Source organism: Vulpes lagopus, chromosome 2 (assembly GCF_018345385.1).
Source record: "Vulpes lagopus strain Blue_001 chromosome 2, ASM1834538v1, whole genome shotgun sequence".
NCBI lineage: Eukaryota > Metazoa > Chordata > Mammalia > Carnivora > Canidae > Vulpes > Vulpes lagopus.
Window position 1 is genome coordinate 34,339,626 of NC_054825.1, and position 25,716 is coordinate 34,365,341.

The 25,716-nt window shown below is 37.2% G+C and overlaps 1 protein-coding gene across 1 annotated transcript in view; it reads right to left on the reverse strand.

Annotated features, from left to right (window-relative positions):
• The window catches only part of KIF11 (kinesin family member 11), a 48,382-nt gene that overhangs the window by 19,379 nt on the left and 3,287 nt on the right, over window positions 1–25,716 (reverse strand). The window contains exons 2-14 of the mRNA XM_041735377.1: window positions 23,008–23,140; window positions 22,435–22,532; window positions 22,269–22,347; window positions 20,136–20,321; window positions 19,862–19,986; window positions 18,834–18,924; window positions 16,802–17,044; window positions 14,201–14,296; window positions 8,990–9,078; window positions 5,153–5,240; window positions 3,943–4,131; window positions 3,102–3,309; window positions 1,117–1,289 (exon numbers count right to left, since the gene is read on the reverse strand). Of these exons, the coding sequence (XP_041591311.1) occupies window positions 1,117–1,289; window positions 3,102–3,309; window positions 3,943–4,131; window positions 5,153–5,240; window positions 8,990–9,078; window positions 14,201–14,296; window positions 16,802–17,044; window positions 18,834–18,924; window positions 19,862–19,986; window positions 20,136–20,321; window positions 22,269–22,347; window positions 22,435–22,532; window positions 23,008–23,140 (1,798 nt within the window). The remainder of the gene's footprint in view (window positions 1–1,116; window positions 1,290–3,101; window positions 3,310–3,942; window positions 4,132–5,152; window positions 5,241–8,989; window positions 9,079–14,200; window positions 14,297–16,801; window positions 17,045–18,833; window positions 18,925–19,861; window positions 19,987–20,135; window positions 20,322–22,268; window positions 22,348–22,434; window positions 22,533–23,007; window positions 23,141–25,716) is intronic.

Below are 25,716 nucleotides of genomic sequence, written 5' to 3' on the forward strand. Positions count from 1 at the left end.
TTACTTGGAAAGTGTTCAATAAATATTGTTAGACTCAAAAGGGGAGGCAGAGAGCTGACACAAACAAGAAAACCAAGTAAGTGATGTGGCCAAGGACTTTCTAGGCAAATCTTAAAACTACAAAATAATTATTCAAATCAGTTATGAGGGAGTAATGAGAGGAGTGTCTTCTATAGAAGTATGAAAAAGAGCCTTACAGTTAAGACCACAGCTCTGGGGATCCCTGGGTGGCGCAGCGGTTTGGCGCCTGCCTTTGGCCCAGGGCGCGATCCTGGAGACCCGGGATCGAATCCCACATTGGGCTCCCAGTGCATGGAGCCTGCTTCTCCCTCTGCCTGTGTCTCTGCCTCTCTCTCTCTCTGTGACTATCATAAATAAATAAATTAAAAAAAAAAAAAAAAAAAAAGACCACAGCTCTGACTCCATAAGAATTCTCGCAATTCTTTTCTTGAAATTTTCTATATTACTATAGTTTTAAAAATTAACCATCTATTACCCCCTCTGATTGGGTCAGCTGTAACATCAGCATAATCATTCCAGAACCCTTTGAGGAAAGGATGATTTACCAACTTCTGAGCCAACTAACAACTCATGGGTTCCCTGAATTCATCTGGCGCTAAACCTGCCCTTTCAAGTTATTAGGCTTTGTAACTCCTGCTCTTAATGTTACAAGATACAAGTGAAAAAAGTTCCAAAGGTTGGTTATATGCATTTGGAAATTAATCTTTCTGGGAGGAAAAAAACAGTGGAGGCGATTTGTTTAAAAATATAAATCTAGGGGCACCTGGTTGGCTCAGTGGTTGAGTGCCTGCCTTTGGCTCAGGTTGTGATCCCCAGGGTCCTGGGATTAAGTCCTGCATCAGGCTCCCAGTAGCAAACCTGCTTCTACCTTTGCCTGTGTCTCTGCCTCTGTCTTTTATGAATAAATAAATAAAACCTTTAAAAAAGTGTGTGTATACATACACACACACCACACACACAAATATAATGTTTATATACTCCTAAAATGTTTATCACCATGTCTGTAAAGCTTAAGATGAAAGAAGAGCAGTTAATACTATTTTTGAAGACTTAGCAAAGTAACACTTCAAAAATACTTTTAAGAGATTTACTAACAATCAGTGTCTGAAGTATAATTTTACTTTCTGCTGCAAATGATTGTTCTTTTAATATCATATCAGAAATCTGAGAAACACGTATAGACACATTTTCTGGAACAGATGTGAGAGATCCAAGTGCTGTTGTAGTAATTGTGTCTAATGCAGAGACACTGGAAGACAGCAGGTTACCTATACCAAAAAGAAAAAAAAAAGATATAAACTTTGACATAAATATATTAATATAGTTGCTTTAAAGTACTTTAAAGAGGGATCCCTGGGTGGCGCAGCGGTTTGGCGCCTGCCTTTGGCCCAGGGCGCGATCCTGGAGACCCGGGATCGAATCCCCACAGTCTTTTCCCCTCTCCCCCCCTCCCCCCCTCTCCCCTTTTTTTTTTAAAAAAAAAAAAAAAAAAAAAAAAAAAAAAAAAAACCCAAATTTTTTTTTAAATTTTTTTTTTTTTTTTTTTTTTTTTTTCCCCCCTTTTTTTTTTTTTTTTTTTTTTTTTTTTTTTTTTTTTTTTTTTTTTTTTTTTTTTTTTTTTTTTTTTTTTTCCTTTTTTTTTTTTTTTTTTTTTTTTTTTTTTTTTTTTTCCTTTTTTTTTTTTTTTTTTTTTTTTTTTTTTTTTTTTTTCTTTTTTTTTTTTTTTTTTTTTTTTTTTTTGGGTTTTTTTTTTTTTTTTTTTTTTTTTTTCCCCTTTTTTTTTTTTTTTTTTTTCCCTTGCCCTTTTTTTTTTTTTTTTTTCCCTTTTTTTTTTTTTTTTTTTTTTTTTTTTTTTTTTTTTTTTTTTTTTTTTTTTTTTTTTTTTTTTTTTTTTTTTTTTTTTTTTTTTTTTTTTTTTTTTTTTTTTTTTTTTTTTTTTTTTTTTTTTTTTTTTTTTTTTTTTTTTTTTTTTTTTTTTTTTTTTTTTTTTTTTTTTTTTTTTTTTTTTTTTTTTTTTTTTTTTTTTTTTTTTTTTTTTTTTTTTTTTTTTTTTTTTTTTTTTTTTTTTTTTTTTTTTTTTTTTTTTTTTTTTTTTTTTTTTTTTTTTTTTTTTTTTTTTTTTTTTTTTTTTTTTTTTTTTTTTTTTTTTTTTTTTTTTTTTTTTTTTTTTTTTTTTTTTTTTTTTTTTTTTTTTTTTTTTTTTTTTTTTTTTTTTTTTTTTTTTTTTTTTTTTTTTTTTTTTTTTTTTTTTTTTTTTTTTTTTTTTTTTTTTTTTTTTTTTTTTTTTTTTTTTTTTTTTTTTTTTTTTTTTTTTTTTTTTTTTTTTTTTTTTTTTTTTTTTTTTTTTTTTTTTTTTTTTTTTTTTTTTTTTTTTTTTTTTTTTTTTTTTTTTTTTTTTTTTTTTTTCAAGAATTATTTATTCTGACCCCTAGCTACAGGTAATCACAGTATTAGAGTAGGTAAAAGAGGTTATAAACTCAATAAACGAAACTTAGAGTGGTTGGCTTAGAGCAGCTAGAGTCTAAGTGATTTTTACAAATTTTTACATTTCTGTATCTTACAAATTTTCTATAGTGAAGATAACACTTTGATATTAAAAAACTAACACTTGGGCAGCCCCAGTGGCGGAGCAGTTTAGCGCCGCCTGCAGCCCAGGGCGTGATCCTGGAGACCCTGGATGGAGTACGTCAGGCTCTCTGTATGATGCCTGCTTCTTCCTCTGCCTGTGTCTCTGCCTCTCTCTCTCTCTGTCTCTATGAATAAATAAATAAAATCTTAAAAAAAAAAAAACAACTAACACTTAAGAGTTTTTCCCCCGAAATGAAGCTACCAACAATGGGTATGGTTAAAGCTTACTTTATAGAAAACAGAAAAAACAAAGACAAAACCAAAACACCCCCAATCCAACTAAGATTTGTTTTAATTCAAAGGCTGTAAAAGCATTGATCCCTAGTCTGAACAGAGTTGTGTGCAGTAGAGGGGACTAGTGACATGGTTCCTGAGTTAAGGTATTAAATCATCAAAATTAGTCTCACACTAATAAGACAAAGAATAGAATAATTAGAGATACTTGAACTTACCAAACAAAGTCTTGTGAACCTCTAGCATGGCCTTCTGTTTTGAGCTGCTATCCTTAATTAATTCTTCCATATTACTAAAGAGACTATTTAGGTTTTTGCCAAAAATATCCTGAGCTTCTGCATTGTGTTGATCAATTGCCTTCTTACGATCCAGTTTGGAATGGAGACCAGACACATCTTTTGTAGTTTCTTCAACTGTGGTAAGCAACTATGTATGATTTTTAAAAATAAATATTGATAAAATAGATTATGACAAAAGCAGTCTAATGAAAATATCTGTGCTACCTAAGGATTTCTCCTGATGAACACTAGTAAGTTTTAGACATTGTATCAGAACACATTTTCAACTCATGCTAATTTATCTGGTTGCCCAGTAATCTCCCCTCATCTAACAATCTAGATAAGGAAAAGGGATTTTTGCCAACCTAATAGAGTAATTATGCTTCCTCACAACTTTTTCTATTATGTGTTAGTTTCCTCTAACATGGACCTAATAAACAATTCTTTCAACGTCTCCCATCATTAAAAGGCACTCAATTCTTTATGACTGATTAGTTACAATCATCACCAAAGGGGAAAGTATTGTATCCTTATTTTAAATGTCCCCAAAGTACATTAAAATCATCTTCTATTTACAAAATTTCAGGAATGGTTTTTTCTTAAGTCGAAAAATCTAGCAAGGAAAATTCAGATGAAATAGTAAAGTAATGTTCCTTAAACTGACAGAAATATCATTTGGTGTGAATAAATAGAATCTCACAATTAATGCTTAAGCAAAGAAACCTACTTTTATCAATTTATAATTTTTTAATGCAAGTACAAATCAAAATAAAAGACAAACCCTGCTGGCAGCATCATGAAGTTTCTCTTCAGTAATTTCCAAAGCTGATGTAATATACTCTTCTTCAACAAGCTGTAATTTAGTTTCTTGTAAATGTTTTTGAGTAGTTTTAAGTTCCTGTGTCTTATTTTGCAGGTCAGATTTACACTGGTCAAGTTCATTTTTACTGTCCATAAACAACTCTGTAACCTAAATATAACATATTTAACATTTTTTTTTTAAGAATTACAAAATGCTGAACTGCTTGGTGAAACATCTGGCTAGTTCATGATATAACAGAAGAATTAAACAAATTATTTCCCCACAAAAGTTCTAACAAGTTACCATTTACCAAGTTACCACATTTTATATGGTATCTGGTCTCTTCCTGTAAATTCATTAAAAACTTTGAAATTAAATAACAGGTATACAGTGGTGGTATTAGTTCTTCAGGTTCCTTTCAACATTGACACTGTGAGGGTGGCACAGAAAGGTCACATCTCTCCACCTCAGTTATTCAACATCTAGTTTCTCCTAACATCTACGTTCTCTCATCTGATAAACACAGTAATGAAAATGTCTCAGCATCCATTATATAGCTTTAACAACAAAACGGCACAATTCAGTTAATTTCTTATAATGTTGCTTTAATATAAATGTCAAAATAGTTTCTTCATCATTGACTATAGTAAAATTATGATACAACTTAATTTTAGTATAAGAGTCAGCAAGAAAAAAAAAATCTTAAAGAAAAAATATTGGGGGATGCCTGGCAGGCTCAGTTGGTAGAGCATGTGACTCTTGATCTCAGGGTTGTGAGTTCAAGCCCCATGTTGGGCAGGAAGCCTATTAAAAAAAAAAAAGTGGCTTATCTGAACTGAGATATACAGATGAAACACACATAGGATTTCAAAGACTTAGTACAAATTAAAAGAACGTTTAAAAAAAGGGGGGGGAGTGGTGGTGGTACCTGGCTGGCTCAGTCAGTAGAGCATAAGAGTCTCAATCTTAGGGTTTCGGGGATGTTAAGTTCAAGTGCCACACTGGATATAGACATTACTTAAAAATAAAAAATCTTCAGGGGCACCTGGCTGGCTTAATCAGTGGAGCATGCAACTCTTGATCTCAATTTTGTAAACTTAAGCCCCATGTTGGGTGTAAAGCTTACTTAAAAATAATAAAATCTTTAAAAAATTAAAAATAAATAAATAAAAAATCTTAAAATGCTTACCCTACTTAGCTCCTCTTCAACAGCACCAATTTTTTCAATCAATTCTACAATCTGTTCTTCTTGAACAGTTAGTTTTCCACTCATGGCTCTAAAATAATATAAGTTTAACAGTTAATATTTTTTCCTAACAGTTACACGTCCTCTCTACCATTTATCACTACAATAATCATGCCAAAGTGTCAAAAGCAATACATACAAATTACAAAACACGAATGTATTCCTTGTCCTTGTTTTATAAACAGACTGTTCTTGCGACCTCCATTTTGAAACTGAGAATCCCTACCAATGAGGGAAAAAATCATGTATATATATAAAATTTGTGAAGGTACAAAGCTGACAAAGGACTATAACTCACATAAAGTAGAGATGGGGGGGGGACACACAACTTAAGTGTCTGCTATCAGGAATATGGAGTACAAACCCACAGAATCTAGGAAAGGCTTGGGACTTGAAGGCATCAAGTGTCACAGGAGGAAGGGATGAGATAAGGGGCTAAAAACTAGAGAAGTTAAAGTATATATACAAAGCAATTATACCTCCTGCTCCCTGCATACATACCCCAATATACACCTCAACACATTCCACCATCATACCACCACAAAAATCTTCATGAGCTCAAAGGATTATCCTCTAGAACACAGTTCTGCAGCCTCAGTACTACTGACATTTTGGTCCACTTTAGATAATTCTGGTCCACTTTAATGGATCTCTGATTGGGATGCCTGGGTGGCTCAGGGGTTGAGCATTTGCCTTTGGCTCAGGGTATGTTCCCGGAGTCCTAGGATGGAGCCTGCATCAGGCTCCCTGCATGGAGCGTGCTTCTCTCTCTGCCTATGTCTCTGCCTCTCTACCTCTCATGAATAAATAAAAAATAATCTTTAAAAATAAATAAATAAATAAAATAATGGATCTCTGATTTCTTTAGCATTAGCAAGTTCCCAAAGTATGTACTATCTTTTGTAGTCTAGTGCCTTCATAACCAACAATTTTCTATTTCACACTATGCTTAAATGACAAAGATACTTTTGTGAATGCAAATTTCCTCAAATTACTAGAGATTACTAAGAAAAAGCTAGAACTGAAGTATAAAAGGATAGTTAATTCTGACAGTCTTCCCATGAACTATATTAGTTCTTTCCTGGAAATAGTTCTTTAATATAGAATGAGATATCTGAAATGCTTTTCTTATATTGAATGTGTAAAAGGTAATTCAACATTGTTATTTCATGGATGATACAGTTTTGATAAAATTTTTAAAGGTCTATTAAGCTTGGAGTAAATAAAGCATTATCTCGTTTTAAATGTTGGCTGCAGCTTTCCTAATCCTTCTCTTACAGCGTAATAATTCCAAAAGTGTTTCACTAAGAACTCTCAGATTATGCCTCATGTTTATGAAGAGCAAACAACGTCAAGATACCTGGGTGGCTCAGTGGCTGAGCATCTGCCTGTGGCTCAGGGCATGATCCTGGGTCTGGGGGTTGAATCCCACATCAGGCTCCTTCCGGGGAGCCTACTTCTCCCTCTGGGGAGCCTGCTTCTCCCTCTGCCTATGTCACTGCCTTGCTATGTCTCTCATGAATAAATAAACAAAATCTTAAAAAAAAAAAAAAAGAACAAATATTGTCTTTTTAATCATGGGATTGACAAATTAAAATTTATTATTTATTTACAACTTTATAAATTTTCTTTTCTTTTTTTTTTTAATTCATAGAGACACACACAGAGAGAGAGAGAGAGAGAGAGGCAGAGTCACAGGCAGAGGGAGAAGCAGGCACCATGCAGAGAGCGTAACGTGGGACTTGATCCTGGGTCTCCAGGATCACGCCCTAGGCTACAGGCGGTGCTAAACCGCTGCGCCACCAGGGCTGCCCAACTTTACAAATTTTCTTAATCTAAAATACATCAAAGCAATAGTCAACAGAAGGTAAGAAAATAAGATAATCAGTCCCTAATGTCCAATATTTGACAACAGAAGATACTACATTAGCAAATCATAGTACAAAAACACTTGTTCACTCTTTCACTGATTACCTACTAAGCACCCAATTCCTTTGGGTAATGTGGGGGAAATCCACATTTCCTTTGGGAAATGACTCCCTCCTGACTGTAGAAGCCAAGCTGTGTGGAGGGAATCGGACTCCATCCCCAGATCCAGGAACTAAGCTTGACTGGCTCAAGACAATCAGGGAAATTGGACTCCTTTTAACAGTTATTGGTTCCTATATGGCACAGCTCAGACCTAATCTAATCAATAAGTGATGTTCCCCCCAGGTTTGATGGTTAAAGGACAGGCAGCCTCTCACCTACTACTGGATGTGGATGAGGGTAGTTGCTCTGCTGCTGACCATCATGACCTGAGCTGAAGGCAGACGCTTAACTGACTGAACTACCCAGGTGCCCCAAGAAAATGAGTTTAAATAAATGATTTATCTATTATCAGAATGATCATGTAATTTTTTTTAAAGGATTTTATTTATTTATTCATGAGAGATAGAGAGAGAGAGAGAAAGAGAGAGAGAGAGGCAAAGACATAGGCAGAGGAAGAAAGAAGCAGGCTCCCTGCGGGGAACCCGATACGGGACTCGATCCCAGGACTCTGGGGTCATGCCCTGAGCCAAAGGAAGACTCTCAACCACTGAGCCATCCAGGCATCCCAGAACAATCATGTAATGTAAAAATACATGTATCGCCTGTAAAAAAAAGTCGCATAAAAGATGATGCTAAAATGCTCTTCATTATTATCAATTAGTTCTAAATACCTTTTATCATTTTTTTTTCTTAAAGATTTATTTATTTATTTATGATAGAGAGAGAGAGAGAGAGAGAGAGGCAGAGACACAGGCAGAGGGATAAGCAGGCTCCATGCCGGGAGCCCAATGTGGGACTCGATTCCAGGACTCCAGGATTGCGCCCTGGACCAAAGGCAGGCGCTAAACCGCTGAGCCACCCAGGGATCCCTCATTAATTTTTTAAAAATGCCCTGTGAGGGCACCTGGATGGTTCAGTCAGTTAAGCACATGCCTTTGGCTCAGTTCATGAACTCAGGGTCCTGGGATGAAGTCCCACATAGACCTCCCCTTCTCCCTCTTCCTCTACCCACCCCCCTACTCTTGCTGTCTCTCTCTCAAATAAATAAATAAAATCTTTAAAAAAATAAAATGCACTGTGAAAGTCACTCTCCTTAATGCCTTCAAGAATAAATGCAAGCAGGAATTTTCAACTTAAAATTCTTGGCATCCCGCTCACCTTCGGACCCTTGTTCAATCTGTTGTTATTGTTTCTACATAAAACTTCAGTAGATTTCCTTTGAATAAACTACTCCAGAGCTTTAAAAAGTGAACAAATTAGTGGTTGCCAAAGGTTAGGTACCACTAGGGAAGAAGGATGAGTATGACTACAAAGGGGCAGCAAGAGGGAGATCTTTGTAATGGTAGTATAGTCCTGTATCTTAATTGTAGAACTACACCAATCCACAAATGAGACAAAATGGCATCCAATTATATATGCACATTGTGTCAATGTTAATTTCCCAGTTTTGATGTTATACTAAAGTTATGCAAGAGGTAATGAATGGGAAAAACAAGTGAAAAATTTTGGGACCTCTCTGTGCTTTAATCGCAACTTCATGTGAATCTATAATTATTTAAAAATTAAAGCTATATAAAAATTTTTTTAACTATTTGGTAACTACTTATTCATGTTAAAAGAAAGAGAAGCACTTATAGGAAGCACTAGATATAAAGATTATAGTTATTGTCACATAAGTAAATTTTACTTCAAACACCTTATCAAAAAATGATTATTTTTGGAAATTAATTTCCATAGCCAAGGGCTTACCTAAAATTTTCTTCAGAAATGTACACCCCATTTTTCTCACGGGCTGCAGCAAGATCTCGTTTCAGACGCTCTATCTCTTCTGTATATTCCTACAGAAGAATAACGTTATAGGTATCAATTCAGGATTTAAGGTTTTTTTCATTTATTTTGGAGAGAACATGTAATAGATAAATAAGTACTTAGGCCCTTTTATGTTTTACTTTGTTCTTTAGATTTTATTTATTCATGAAAGACACAGAGAGAGAGAGAGGGGCAGAAACATAGGCAGAGGGAGAAGCAGGCTCCATGCAGGGAGCCCGATGTGGGACTTGATCCCAGGACTCCAGGATCACACCCTGAGCCAAAGGCAAATGCTTAAACACTGAGCCACCCAGGCGTCCCCCTTTTATGTTTTTTAAAGCATAAAAAATAATAAAAAGTCATAATCACACTTTTCATTCAATATTAATTTGTTTAGAATAGAGTCAAATTTCAAAGCTCCTTTAAATACACGCATTATAAAAATATAATGAAGAAAAAAATACAACTTCCAGTAACCAAGTTGGTGTCCAAATAGCATTTCACATTAAAAGGAACCAGGATTCCTTAGAGAAGTGTCTGACTCTAGGACCGGAGCAAGAGACATGTAAGATAAACCTTGAACACCTTGTCAAACAAAATAGAGCAAGGAAACTAACAAAGCCTAGACTAGTAAAAAGGACTCAAGAACACCCTTAAAGAGTTACCCACTGCCCCAAGATGGGATGATTCGAACATCAATAAGGATATCACAAGTAGGTCCATGAGTTTATAATGACATTAAGAAAGTGAGGAAACTGGAGCACCTGGGTAGTAGCTCAGTTGGTTAAGTGTCTGCCTTCAGCTCAGTTCATGATCCCAGAGTCCTGGGATCAGCCCCTCAGTTGGGCTCCCTGCTCAGCGGGGAATCTGCTTTTCCCTCTCCCTCTGCTGTTCCCTCTGCTTGTGTGCATGCACACATGGGAGAGAGCTTGCTCGCTCTCTCTCTCAAAATCTTTTAAAAAGGGATCCCTGCCCTGGGTGGCGCAGCAGTTTGGCGCCTGCCTTTGGCCCAGGGCGCGATCCTGGAGACCTGGGATCGAATCCCACATCAGGCTCCCAGTGCATGGAGCCTGCTTCTCCCTCTGCCTGTGTCTCTGCCTCTCTCTCTCTATGTGACTATCATAAATAAATAAAAAAAAAAATTTAAAAAAAATAAATAAAAAGGGATCCCTGGGTGGCACAGCGGTTTGGCGCCTGCCTTTGGCCCAGGGCGCGATCCTGGAGACCCGGGATCGAATCCCACGTCGGGCTCCCGGTGCATGGAGCCTACTTCTCCCTCTGCCTATGTCTCTGCCTCTTTCTCTCTCTCTCTCTCTCTGTGACTATCATAAATAAATAAAAAAATAAAATAAAATAATAAAAAAATAAATCTTTAAAAAAAAAGCCCATTTAAGAAGATAAGATAAGCTACAGATTGGGAAGGTAAGCTAGCTACAGATTGCAAACCACATTTGTGACAAAGGACTAGTGTCTGAAACATATTAAGAACTTTCAAACCACAATAATTTTTAAAACTCCAATTTAGCAGGGAGCCTGGCTGGCTCAGTTGGTGGGACATGTGATTCTTGATCTCCAGGTTGTGGGTTAAAGCCCCATTTTGGGTGTAGAGATTAACTAAAAATAAAATATTAAAAAAAATTTTTTTTAGAGGTCAGGGGGTGGGCAGAGGGAGAGGGAGAGAATCTTGGGCAGGCCCTATACACAGCTCAGGGCCTGACATGGGGCTTCAGCTCACAATCCTGAGACTGAGATTACAACCTAAGCAGAAATCAAGTCAGATGACCAACCAACTGAGCCACCTAGGCAGCACTCCCCAAAATTTTTTTTAAAAGATTTATTTTATGTATTTGACAGAGAGAGGGTGAGAGAGAGAGGATGGGGGAGAGGCAGAAGACAACAAGCAGACGCTACGCTGCATAGGGAGCCCTACAAGGGGCTTGATACCAGGACCCTGAGATCATGACCTGAGCTAAAATCAAGAGTCAGATGGTTAACTGAGCCAATCAGGAGGCTCTCAAATTTTTTTTAAATTAAAAACCCAATCAGAAAATGGGTTTCAAGACACGAATAGACATTTCAATGAAGAGGATATGCAAATAGCAAATAAGCCCATGAAAAGATGTTCAACACCATTAGCCATTAGAGTAATGCAAGTAAAACCACAGTGAAATATTTATCACCTATTATTATTATACTCATCAGAATACCTAAAATAAAAAATAGTTACAACACCAAATGCTGGTGAAATCGTGGAGTAACTAGATCACTCATACACTGCTAATGGGAATATAAAATGGTATAGCCAATCTGGAAAACAGCTTAGAATTTCCTTAAAAAACAAACACACAAAAACTTACACTCTTGGGCAAAATGTAGTTTACACAGATACTTACAAACAAAACGTTCATAGCAGTTTTACTTATAATTATGAAAAACTGAAATCAGCCCAATGTCATTCAACAGGTAATTAAATGGTTACACAAACTATATGTATGATACATACATACAATGGAATACTACTCGGCACTCAAAAGGAAAGATCAATGTGCGCACCTCAGGTGAACCTCCAGATAATTCTGCTGAGTAGTAGTGAAAAACACAATTTTGAAAGTTTATATACCATAGGATTCCATTCAATAACTTTTTTTTTTTTAAAGATTTATTTATTTATGATAGACATAGAGAGAGAGAGAGAGGCAGAGACACAGGAGGAGGGAGAAGCAGGCTCCATGCCGGGAGCCCGACGTGGGACTCGATCCGGGACTCCAGGATCACGCCCTGGGCCAAAGGCAGTCGCTAAACCGCTGAGCCACCCAGGGATCCCCCAATAACTTTTTTAAAAAAGATTTTCTTTGTTCATGAGACACACAGAGAGAGAAACAAAGACACAGGCAGAGGGAGAAGCTGGCTCTCTACTGTGAGTCTGATGCGGGACTCGACCCCAGGAAACCAGGATCATGACCTGAGCCAAAGGCGGACGCTCAAACGCTGAGCCAATCCAGGTGCCCCATTCAGTAACATTTTTGAAACGGCAAGAGTTTAGATACAGAGTACAGATTAATGGATACCAGAGATTGGAAAGGGGACGTGGGAGTGGGAAGGAAGTGATTATAAAATGGCAATATGAGGGACCCCAGCAGTGATGGAATTGCTCAGTATCTTAACTGTGGTGGTTGAATCACAAACCTACACATTTGACAAATTGTATAGAACTAAATACACACACACAAATGAGTATAAGGAGAACTGAGGAATAAGATGAATGGATTGTTATTAATGTCAGTATCTCTGTGGTGATAATCTATTCTAATTTGACAAAATGTACTAAGGATTTTTCCATCATTTCTCTCAGTTATCTCGATACAAACTTAAATTAAAACAAAACAAAACAAAAAAAAAAACCGCTACCAAGAAAAGGAAGACAAGCCAGACTGCGAGGAAATATTTACAAATCATCTCATAAAGAGCTATTTGTATCTGAAAGATATAAACAACCCTTTAAAACTCAGTGATGGGGATCCCTGGGTGGCTCAGCAGTTTAGTGCCTGCCTTTGGCCCAGGGTGTGGTCCTGGAGTCCCGGGATCGAGTCCCACGTCGGGCTCCCGGCACGGAGTCTGCTTCTCCCTTCTCCTGTGTCTCTGCCTCTCTTTCTCTCTATGTCTATCATAAATAAATAAATAAATCTTTAAAAATAAATAAATAAATAAATTTTAAAAACTCAGTGATAAGAACACCAAGTAAAAGGGACGCTTGGGTGGCTCAACGGTTAAGCATCTGCCTTTGGCTCAGGTCATGATCCTGTGGTCCTGGGACCAAGTCCCACATCAAGGTCCCTGCATGGAGCCTGGTCTCCCTCTGCCTCTATCTGTGTCTCTCATGAACAAATAAATAAAATCTTAAAAAAAGAAAAAAAAAAAGAACATCAACTAAAAATTGGGCAAAGGATTTGGATAGACCTTTCACAGAAAGGATATACAAATGGATAATAAGCATGTGAAAAGATACACATTATCATTATTCATTAGGGGAATGCAAATTAAAACCATGCTGAGGGTACAATAATACACTTATTAGAACGGCTAATATTTTTTTTTTAATTTTTATTTATTTATGATAGTCACACAGAGAGAGAGAGAGAGGGGCAGAGACACAGGCAGAGAGAGAAGCAGGCTCCATGCACCGGGAGCCCGATGTGGGAATCGATCGGGGTCTCCAGGATCGCACCCTGGGCCAAAGGCAGGCGCCAAACCACTGCGCCACCCAGGGATCCCCAAAACGGCTAATATTTAAAGGGCAAACTATAACAATTGTTAGAAAGGATGTAGAGAAAGTGCAACACTCATACATTGGCTGTTGATAAAAATTTAAAATGATTCAGCCACTTTGAAGTTTCTTAAAGAGTAAAAGACAAACTTACTATGCAACACAGAAATTAAACTAAGTACCTACCTAAGAGGACTGCAAACACATTAACACAAAGACTTGAATGGTAATGTTCATAGTAGCATTATTAGAAATAATCTAAATGTCCATCAGCTGGTGAATGGATAAAGACAATGTGTTACTCTCTATTTAATGGAATACTATTCAGCAATAGAAAGAAACGTCTATTGAAACATGTTACAACACAGATGTAGTCCCTGTTTTATGCCAAGTGAAAGAAGCCGGATACCAAAGATCAAATATTGCATGATTCCACTTAAGAAATGTCTAGAAAGGGGAAATCTATCTGCAAATGGGCACAGAGGGAACTTTATAGTGATAAAATTTTCTAAAACTGGATTGTAGTGATGTTGCACAACTCTATAAATGAACTAAAAATCTTTGAATTGTAGGCTTACAATGGATGAGTATTATGGAAATTATACCCTAATATGTGGTAATTATACTACATTAACGTATGGTGATTATGTCAAAAAAGCTATAAATAAATTAATTTTGTAAAGGTAAATAATTGCAAATTTTGCTGACTTGATAGATAGTAAAGTCACCATATTAGCATTATAAAAAACATTTTAATATATTAGGTAGCTAATTAAAATCATTAGATGAAAAGCCTTACCACAGGCAATTTAAATCTTTCAACAGTTTATCTATTTCAGGTCCTCATTTGTCAAACAAGATTACATTACTCCACAAAATTCAGTTACCTTAATAAGAGCTCTTTTGGTGAGTTTCTGGTTAACTTCAGGCTTATTTAATATGTTCTTTGCTCTATGAGCATATTCCAATGTACTCAGAGTTTCCTGTGAAGAAGAAAAAATGCCAGTTACTAAAAATATTATAAGAATAATGTAACTTAGAGTACACCTAAAATGTACTATAAAATAACTTAAGAGACAGGGCAGCCCCAGTGGCCCAGTGGTTTAGTGCCACCTTCGGCCTGCGGGTGTGATCCCGGAGATCCAGGATGCATGTGCTCCCTGCATGGAGCCTGCTTCTCTCTCTGCCTGTGTCTCTGCCTATCTCTCTCTGTGTCTCACATGAATAAATAAATAAAATCTTAAAAGAAATAATAACTTAGAGACAAAAAATAACTTACAAGAAACAACTAATGGTTATATCTAACCTAAAAATCTATCATCCACTAGGACCACTATGTCTAGCCTTTACAAGGAATTTTGTTCAAAACATCCTTTTTGGGATGCCTTGATGGCTCAGCCGTTGAGCATCTGCCTTTAGTTCAGGTCGTGATCCTGGGGCCCCGGGATCGAGTCCCACATCTGGGTCCCTGCAGGGAGCCTGCTTCTCCCTCTGCCTATGTCTCTGCCTCTCTCTCTCTGTGTCTCTCGTGAATAAATAAAATCTTTAAAAAACAAAACAAACAAAAAACCAAAACATCCTTTTTCCCTTCCTTCCAATTTTCAGGGTTTTCAACTTTATGATAATTTGACCTAAGCATTTTTTACATTAGTCTTCACATTCAATGAACTCTATCATCTGATGAATAAACAAAGCATTCCATATCCATACAATGGAAAATAATTCACCTACAAAAAGGAATGAAGCATGAATATATGCTAGCCATATGGATGAACACTTTTTTAAAAACATGCTAAGTACAAGAAGCCAGTCACAAAAGAACACTTATTCCATGATTCCATTTACATGAAATGTCCAGACTAGGCAAATCTATAGATTAAAAAGGTAGGTTGGGGCACCTGGGTGGCTCCATCGGTTTAGCATCTTAGCACCTGCCTTCAGCTCTGGTCGCTTTCTAGGTACTGGGATTGAGCCCCACATGAGGCTCTCTGATACAGGAAGTCTGCTTCTCCTTCTCCCTCTCCCTCAGCGCCTGCCCCCTGCCGCTAAAGCATGCATGCAGTCTAACAAAGAACTAAAATCTTAAAAAAAAAGGAAAAAAAAAAAAAAAGAAAAAAAAATTTTAACGTAGGTTAGTAGTGACCTGGGGCTGGGAATGGGGGCAAATGAGGAGTGATTCCTAACAGGTTATACAAGTTTTCTTTCTGGGGTAATGAAAATGCTCTAAACTTTGGTGATGGTTGCATGGCTCTGCAAATATATTAAAATCATCAAATTACATACTTTTTATGGGTGAGTTTTTAATGGGTGAGTACATGTATTCTAAGGAAAGAGATTTTTTATTTTTATTTATTTATTTTTTAAAAAGATTTGTTTATTTATTTATTTATGATAGACATAGAAAGAGAGGCAGAGACCCAGGAGGAGGGAGAAGCAGGCTCCATGTAGGGAGCCTGACATGGGACTCGAGCCTGAATCCCCAGGATCACACTCTGGGGCGAAGGTGGCGCTGAACTGCTGAGCCACCCAGATGCCCTGGAAAGAGGTTTTTTAAAACAAAAGGGGAGTAAGAGGGATCCCTGGGTGGCGCAGTGGTTTAGCGCCTGTCTTTGGCCCGGGGCGTGATCCTGGAGACCCGGGATCGAATCCCACGTCGGGCTCCCGGTGCATGGAGCCTGCTTCTCCCTCTGCCTATGTCTCTGCCTCTCTCTCTCTCTCTCTCTCTCTCTGACTATCATAAATAAATAAAAATTTTAAAAATTAAAAAAAAAAAAAAGGGGAGTAAGAGACCTTATAAAAACTCTTCAAACTCCATTTAAAGGAGCAATCACAATAAAATAAGAGATTTCACCATCCTTTTTACTTCTCTTGGTTTTACCGACTCCTCTCACACATTCAGTGCCCTCTTAGCAGGTTCTACAACACTGGCATTCACTTAACCCATTTTTAAGTCTTCAATTAAATCTCCACACGTCACTGCCAAAGGGGGAAGGGGTGTCCCTACTCAGAGGGAAGTCTGCTGCTTCTTCTGCCCCTCCCCCATTTGTTGTCTCTCTCTCTCTCTCTCACTATAATAAATAAAATCTAAAACAAAACAAAACAAGACAACTCCATACATCATGTAACCATCTACTGCTAATGACCATTCTATATTCATACAATGGAAAATAATTCATCTACGAAAAGGAATGAAGCATGAGTAATAAATGAATAATGACAGCAGTTTCTTTTGAAGACTGTGTGGGAAAAGCCATTAAGTAATTGGCTTTTTAAGATTAAAAAAGCTGCCAGGAAGGAAGGAAGACAATCTTTTCAGTGGTATCCTCCTCTATGTGTCCATGTGCAATATCTAGGTTCTTCTACTCTTGCTTAGAATGAATGAAAGCCATTAATGAAATTTTAAAATACAAGATAAAAAAAAAGAGCATGTTTTGGCTAAATAAGAATTATATCTACTACACTTGCAGATAACCTTCTAAAAGACTTACCTCAAGATTGAGAGATGCAGGAGAAATTGTTGCAATTATAGATGTTCTTGTACGTCCCCCAAGAGAATCCTGTAGGATTCTAGTTAGTTTAGATTCTCGATAAGGAACATGAGGTGTTCTTTCTACAAGAGCAGTAATAACCCTTCCCAAAGTCAAAAGGGATTGATTGATATTTCCAGCTTCCCGAGCTCTCTTGTCAACTGCTCCAGAACGGCCAATGTTCTCACTTCCCGCAAGATCAACCTTGCATTTCAAAAATGAAAGTTGTCAGTTCCATTGGATTTGGATGCAAAGACATTCATTCTCAAATATAATATGTTAAATAGTCAACAAGACAATTTTTCGTAATTAACAAATCACTACAAAGCTAATTACCCAGTGGCTCCTAAAATATTTGTCTACAAGTACAGAATTTCAAGCTGCTCTGAGGTGGTCAAGAATTAAACAGCTGAAAAAAAAAAAAAAAAAAAAAAAAAGAATTAAACAGCTGAGGGGTGCCTGAGTGGCTCAGTCCATTAACCATCCAACTCTTGATTTCGGCTCAAGTCATGATCTTAGAATTGTGAGATCAAGCCCCATGTTGGGCTCCTCAGAGGGGATTCTGCTTGAGATTCTCTCTCCCTTTTTCTTTGCCCCTCTCTCCCCTCTAAAACAAATAAATCTTTATAAAACAAAGATTCTCTCTCTCTCTCTCTGCACCCTCGCCCCCTCCGTCTCAAAAAAAAAAAAGGGGGGGGGGAACATCTGAGGGCTCAGCAGTTGAGTATCTGCCTTTGGCTCAGGGTGTGATCCCGGCGTCCTGGGATCAAGTCTTACATCAGGCTCCCTGCAGGGAGTCTGTTTCTCCCTCTGCCTCTCTCTCTCTCTCTCTCTGTGTGTGTCTCATGAATAAATAAATAAATCTTTAAAAGAAATAAAAGAGAGAGATGCCTGGGTGGCTCACTGTTTGAATGTCTGCCTTCAGCTCAGGGCATGACCCCAGTGTCCTAGGATTGGGTTACCCACAGGGAGCCTACTTCTCTCTCTCTGCCTCTCTGTGTCTTTCATGAATAAAGAAATAAAATCTAAAAAAAAAAAAAAAGGAGAAAGAATGAAATAGTTCAGAAGAACTACCATATGATCCAGCAATCCCACTTCTAGGTATACTACCCACAGGAAATGAAATCAGTATCTCAAAGAGATACCTGCACTCCAGTGTTCAATGCATTATTCAAAATAGCCAAGATACGGAAACAATCAGTGTCAGCTGATGAGTTAATAGAGAAGATATTGTATACATACACAATGGAATATAATATTTAGCCATGAGAAAGGAAATCCTATCATTTGTAACAACATGGATGAACCTAAAGGATATAATACAAAGTGAAATAAGCCAGACAGAGAAGGACAAATACGTATGATCTCCCTTATGTGTAGAATTTAGGTGGGGGGTAGGGGGAGAAGTTCACTGAAACAGAATAGAATAACGGTTACCAGGAGCAGGGGAGTGGGGGAGAAGCAGATGCTGGTCAAAGGGTACAAGCCTTCAGTAATAAGATGAATAAGCTCTGGGGATCATGTACACTACAGTGATGAGAGTTAAAAATACTGTAATGAAATTTGCTAAGAGAGTAGACTTAAGTGTTCTTACCAAACAAGAAAAAAAAGTAACTATGTGAGTTGAAGGATATGTTAATTAATCTGATTATGATAATTATTTCACAAGGCATACATATATCAAATCATCACATTGTACACTTCAAATATATAATTTTGTCAATTATATCTTGATAAAGCTGAGGGGAAAAGAAAGAAAGAAACAGTGATCTTGGAGGATCCCTGGGTGGCTCAGTGGTTTAGTGCCTGCCTTTGGCCCACGGCATGACGCTGGAGACCAGGGATCAAGTCCCACATCAGGCTCCCTGCATGGAGCCTGCTTCTCCCTCTGCCTGTGTCTCTGCCTGTGTGTGTGTGTGTGTGTGTGTGTGTGATGAATAAATAATTAAAAAAAAAAAAAAAAAGAAACAGTGATCTTAAGGTAGATACTTACCAAGTTCAACTTTCCAATTTTAACAAGTTCTTCTCCATCAATTGTAGTTTCTTTCATATGTATTGTAACAGAGAAAACCGAGTGGGAACGACTAGAAAACAAGATCAGATTGCTCAGTCATTATAATGCAAAACACTGCTTTCTATAAAATATTAAAAAAAGCAAAGAAAGATCAAAATCCACAAGGTAGAGAAAGATAGTATCAGACAGGAGACATTAGTAGATTTTGGAAGACAGAGGGTAGGTAGACAGAACAATGCTTAGGTTTTTGCTTTCTTCTACCTGCTGCCCTGCAGAAGGGACCCCAATAAGAAACTACCTATAAACACCCTAAAAGACTGAGAAACTAGAATCTTCAGACCTCTAAAAGCTGGATGTGGGATCAGGTTGGGACAGTTGCCTGGTACATCAGAGAAGGCTTGCAATCAATCTTCCTATTCATAAGAATCTCTTGAAATATGTCATCGCCATAAATTCAAACAGTACCACACAAGCCATCAGATTACTTGCCTTCAATGTCAGCTGTTGTAAAAATATATTGCTCTGCTTTGAAAATGTCATCAGAAAAGTTAACACCTTCTCTTGAAAAGCAAATAGTAAATAGCAGTGATTGCTGAAATACAAGATAATCACCACTAGACCATAAAGTGTTCCAATATCTATCTTATGCTATGTACCGACATACAGCTTCTATCTGAGGCTAAGGAGGTAAGCCTCTGAGCATCCCACCATCAAATCAACCACAGCAGGCCCATGTTAACCTAGGCTCCTGCATACAATTTCATTTGAGAAAAAATAATCTAGTTTAAAAAGTTTAATACTTCTGCTGATTCAACTTGTTTCTGTTCTCATTTCAACATTCTCCCAATACTGGTGCTTGACTCTAAATCTCAAGCCAATAACTAAAGCACGAAATCAAGCACACACACCATCTAGGTATGTGACTCACATTCTGTGACCCACCCCAATCTGAAGTCCCACGTTAAAAAGAAAATGGAATAGCAAGAGCGAGACCCTGGCTTTCCTACCTGGAGTATGCATTCATCAGGGTCGCTGCAGTTGTCCGTTTTGCTGCCCCCTTCTCCAAAATCTGATAGACTTCATCTTTGTTGTGTACTGTAACTTCTTCTAAACCTTTGATTATCACCCCCCTCTGACCAAATATCAAAAGATCATTCATTAGATTGGTAAAAAAAAAAAAAAAATATATATATATATATATATATATATATATACACACTTACTTCTCAAAGTAGCACACACTAAAATACAGAGATGTTTCATTCTCAAAAACTGAGTTACCTTGTTACGGGGATCATCAAACATCTGCAGTCTCTCAGAAACATCAGAAGATGGATTAAGGAGATCAAAAAGTTCTTCATTATAGATTTCCAACAGAGACACTTTGACTGAAAATTCAGTACCATTATCAGTAAGTTTCTCAAAAATTTGATGAAGAGTACGTGGAATTATACCAGCCAAGGGATCCTGAAATTACAATATTAATAAGGACTAAATAAAACAAGGGAAGAATGCCATTTACTACTGCAGTTAAAACACACGTAACAAGGGCCTTCTTTACAATATATTTAAATACAAATATATCAGGGGTGCCTGGGTGGCTCGGTCAGTTGGGCATCTGACTCACAGTTTCAGCTCAGATCATGATTTCTGGGTCATGGGATCCAGCCCCGTGAAGGGCTTCCTGCTTAGTGTGTGGTCTGCTTGAGATTCTTTCCTCTCCCTCCCTCCCCGCCCCCCCACTCACATGTGCTCTCTGTCTCTCCCTAAATAAATAAAATCTTTAAACACAAATATGTCAAAACAAGTTTAGGGATGCCTAGGTGGCTCAGCAGTTGAGTGTCTGCCTTTGGCTCAGGGTGTTTGATCCCGGAATCTGGGATCAAGTTCCACATTGGGCTCTTTGCATGGAGCTTGCTTCTCCCTCTGCGTAGGTCTCTTGCCTCTCTCTCTCTCTTTCTGTGTCTCTCATGAATAAAAAAATAAAATCTTAAAAAAAAAAAAAAAAACTAACCAAATATTAGAAAAGCCACGTCATTTATAAGAATTTATTCAACAGTAATTATTCTTCTTCATACCTTCCACAAATCTGTCACTTCATGCCTGAGCATTACATAGAAACCAACTGAAGTAAGCTACTCAGAAAGCCAAGTTTAATAATGCTTTCTAAGTTGTCTCAAGAGAACATTAATAATACTACCATGTTAACAGAACAGTGGTCCATCTAAGAGGTATATTCCCTAATTCTAACATAAGTACAGTTGTTTCTCAAATATCTAAGCTACTGTAATGAAATTACTATGAATCTCTAAATTTTGAAACTGTTTTTTAAGCCTATTCCTTATTTCCTATGACACAATTCCATAACTTTATTACCAATGCTTAAAGTTAATGTCTCAACTATGTAACCACTAGAAAAAAGGATCAACATAATGTCAACAATTTGGAAAATTAATTAATTTTTTTTTAACTTTTATTTATTTATGATAGTCACACACACACAGAGAGAGAGAGGCAGAGACATAGGCAGAGGGAGAAGCAGGCTCCATGCACCGGGAGCCCGACGTGGGATTCGATCCTGGGTCTCCAGGATCGCGCCCTGGGCCAAAGGCAGGCGCCAAACCGCTGCGCCACCCAGGGATCCCATATGGTTCCTGTTTAAGAAAAACATAGTGTCACTAGGAGAGAAAGGACTAATACATACGTATATATGTATATGTGTATATATACATATACATATGGCACAGTTAAGTGATAAGAGAGCGGTCTGTTTGGGACAGAATAGTTGGAGCAGAATATTGTGGAAAAGTGGCATGTGAGTATGGCTTGAAAGGGAATACTGCAGCATGGGAGTAAGTCTCATCAAGTTAGCATAGCAAGGGGCTGCATGGTACTTTATCAACACTGATCTTGAGTGTTTAAGAAATTAAGATCACTGTATTGTTGGATAGCGTAGAAAGCACATAGTACGTTTTACAAAGATTTCCATCAAGTGTGCTTCAGTGAGTTTAATGACTAAATTAATTTTCCAGGGATCCCTGGGTGGCGCAGCGGTTTGGCGCCTGCCTTTGGCCCAGGGCGCGATCCTGGAGACCCGGGATCGAATCCCACATCGGGCTCCCGGTGCATGGAGCCTGCTTCTCCCTCTGCCTGTGTCTCTGCCTCTCTCTCTCTCTCTGTGACTATCATAAATAAATAAAGATTAAAAAAAAAAAAAACAGGAACCATACACTTTAATTTTACTAAAATAAAAAATAATAATAATTTTACTAAAATAGTAGTTCATCCTATATTCATATTTGACATGGGCATACTGATCTTTTCTATTTCATGAAAGAGGACTTCAGCTAAGTTTTTTATTCAGTTATTATTCAGTCACTTTAGAGACAGAAATCTATTTTAAACAATAAATACCTCCTCCCAAGTGTACTCTTCATTAGGTGACCTCTCACCTTCCATTGTAAAGGTTTTTCCAGTGCCAGTTTGCCCGTATCTATCAAAATCAACAGAAGTGTTAAATAAAAAACAAACACATGCATCTAAACCTTTTCATCAATTTGAAAAATTGTGTTTTACTCACGCAAAAATAGTGCAATTATAACCCATAATAACTTCATCCAAAATTGGACACACAACACTTCGGTAAACATCAATTTGTTTAGTAGAAGCTCCAAAAACCTATCCAAAAAATAAAATAAAATAAAAATAAAATCAATTCTTCAGGAATAAAATACTTCAAAATTACTCACTTTAAGAATTTTGTTTTTAATGTATTAACTCATTCAGCCCACTAGATATCCATTGGACAACTCAGAGTCAACTGAAATTTGGGGTTGTACAAGTTGTACAAGAACCTAGAAAAAAATATGTATACAAGGATAACTTTACATAGCAAATAATAAACGAGTAGTAGCATTTTCAGAAATAGGTACCGGGGTGCCTGTGTGGCTCAGTTGGTTGGTCATCCCACCCTTGATTTCGGCTCAGGTTGTGATCTCAGGATGGTAAGATCGGAGCCCCATGTCAGGCTCTGCGCTCAGCCCAAGTTGGTTTGTTCCTTTCTCACTCTGCTCCTAACCCACTCTTGCACTACCTCTCTTTCAAACAAATAAATAAAATCTTTAAAAAAAGAAAGAAAGAAAGAAATAGGTACCATATCAAAAGTATATGTTTTCCTTGAGCTTTTGTCAGCCAATCCTCCGGTTCGTACACTAACTTCTTTTCGTACATGATCACATTCTACAACAGAATGGGCATTAGCTTTCCGTTCTGCCAAATTAAACGGTCTATAAAGAGAAATACAGAGTTACTTAAAAAACTCTTAGTTATCAGGCTACAGATGACATTATTATTAATACCTTAGACAGGGACACCTGAGTGGCTCAGCGGCTAAGCGTCTGCCTTCGGCTCAGGGCGTGATCCTGGGGTCCCAGGCTCGAGTCCCACACCACATCGTGCTCCCTATGTGGAGCCTGCTATTCCCTCTGCCTATGTCTCTGCCTCTTTCTCTCTCTGTGGGTCTCTCATGAATAAATAAATAAAATCTTTAAAAATAATAACAACTTAGACAATAACAAAGTTAAATTTTTTGACAACATTGTTGGTGACAGGAGTTAAATGGGAGACTACTGCTAAAGCAGACAGCACAATTTTTAGTTTCAACTCCCAGAAATAAGTAAGTTCTTTACTTTTCAAAGACATGTAAAACATGACAATTTCAACAGCTTCTTGGAATAAGTACTAACAGAATTAACTTGTAATAAATGCCAAATTAATTTTTCAAAATTCTATTTCCACAATTCTTAGAATCTGAGAAAGTTAGGTTATGACATAGTAGGAAGACTATGCCAAATTTGTGTTCAAAATACTCTCAGTGGATAATTCGCACAAGATAAAAAAAAAATAGATAAAAATAATGACTAATACATGGAGTATTTACTATGTGCTAGGTATTCACTATTCAAAATGCTTCACATGTGTTAACTCAGTTTGTCCTAGTGGGGAATAGTAACATAAAACAAATGACTGGGCATCCCAGGTGGTTCAGTGGTTTAGCGCAGCCTTCAGCCCAGGTCATGATCCTAGAGACCCGGGATCGAGTCCCACATTAGGCTACCTGCATGGAGCCTGCTTCCCCCTTTGCCTGTGTCTCTGCCTCTTGTTCTCTCTGTGTCTCTCATGAATAAATAAATAAAAATTTAAAACAAAACAAAACAAAAAAACCCACAAATGATTATAAGAAAAGTAATGTTTAGAAAGGATATGTAAACGTGCTGTAGGAATATATAGCAAAAATTTAATTGATTAGGACAGGGATGAGTGGGAGAGAAGAGGGGTGGGTGATGGGATAGACTCCTAAAGGAAGTAATCTTTTTTTTTTTTTTAAAGATTTTATTTATTCATGAGAGACACAGAGATAGAGGCAGAGACACAGGCAGAGGGAGAAGCAGGCTCCATGCAGGGAGCCTGATGTGGGACTAGATCCCAGGTCTCCAGGATCATGCCCTGGATTAAAGGTGGCGCTAAACCGCTGAGCCACCCGGGCTGCCCAGGAAGTAATCTTCTAAATTCCTTCTTAGGACTTTGAGTAGTGTGGACTCTTGATCAGGTCTGCTTAGGCAATGTAGTCCTGTGTGCATATACTTCCCCATTTGAAAAGTGAGGCTAAGTAATAGCACCAACCTCACAATGTAAGAAAAGAAATCCTGTTTAGGGATGCCTGGGTGACTCAGTTGAGCATCCAACTTTTGATTTCTGCTCAGGGTCATGGGATTGAGCCCTGTGGTGGCCCTGGTGCTGGGTTTCCTCTCCCTTTGCCTCCCCCTTTCCCTACTCACTTGCACTCTCTCTCTCTCTCTCAAAAAAAAAAAAAAAAAAAAAAGAAAAGAAAAGAAAAGAAAAGAAAAGAAAAGAAAAGAAAAGAAATCTTGTTTAGTTTACACTTCAGTTTCCCAATGGCTACTACTATGCTTGGCATACAGCAGGCATTCCTAATATCTGTTAAACTACATAGCTTAATAAATATCATCCTAAGAGGAATGATAAAAGAGCTAAAAAGAACCATAGTCTACAGAGTGGCATCTATCAGATATTTATATACTTAACAGATTTCTGGGCCAAAGAGTGAGATGTACTCTTGACCGGAGTTCATTTTTCTCATTCATTACCACATATAATGAAAGGAAAAGCCAAATAGGAAATTATCTTTCCCCTCATCATTAGACAAACCAAGTTGCTATTTATTTTAAAAAGGATACCTCAACATCCTCTGGCATACCCATCCCTAGCATATTTTTTACAGAAAACCAAATTTATGATCCTGGGAAATTTAACTCGGCAACTTCCAGGTAATATATAGTAATGCCATCGATCATCAAATATATTGAAACCTACACAATGCACATAACCCATGACATGCAGTATTATTAAAAGTTTGACAAACCTAGGTCAAAACCAACTTATATTGAGGTAGGCTAAGGGTATTAAGTAGAACGAATTGCTCTCATGTGGGAATAGCTTTTTCAATTAGTCCTTAGTATCTCTCAACTAATCTCTTAGCCTGGATGTGTGATGTTAACCAAATGAATACAGTCTTACTGATTTCAGGTAAAAGATGTCCAGCAAAAACAGCAAGCACCAATAAACACAGCTCAGGTAAAGAGAACTGTGCAAGAGTTAAAACTGGAACCTTCCATAAAAGAACAAAGGTTTCAACAGCATCACTGAATTCATGTTCCTACTGTGAGGAACATGCCATAAGCGCCCCTTTGCTGATAGGGATACCAACTTCAGAAAATCTTCTCAAGGATAAAAAAATTTGCATCATCTTCTTGTGGCATAGTGAAACAGTTTTAAAAGCCTC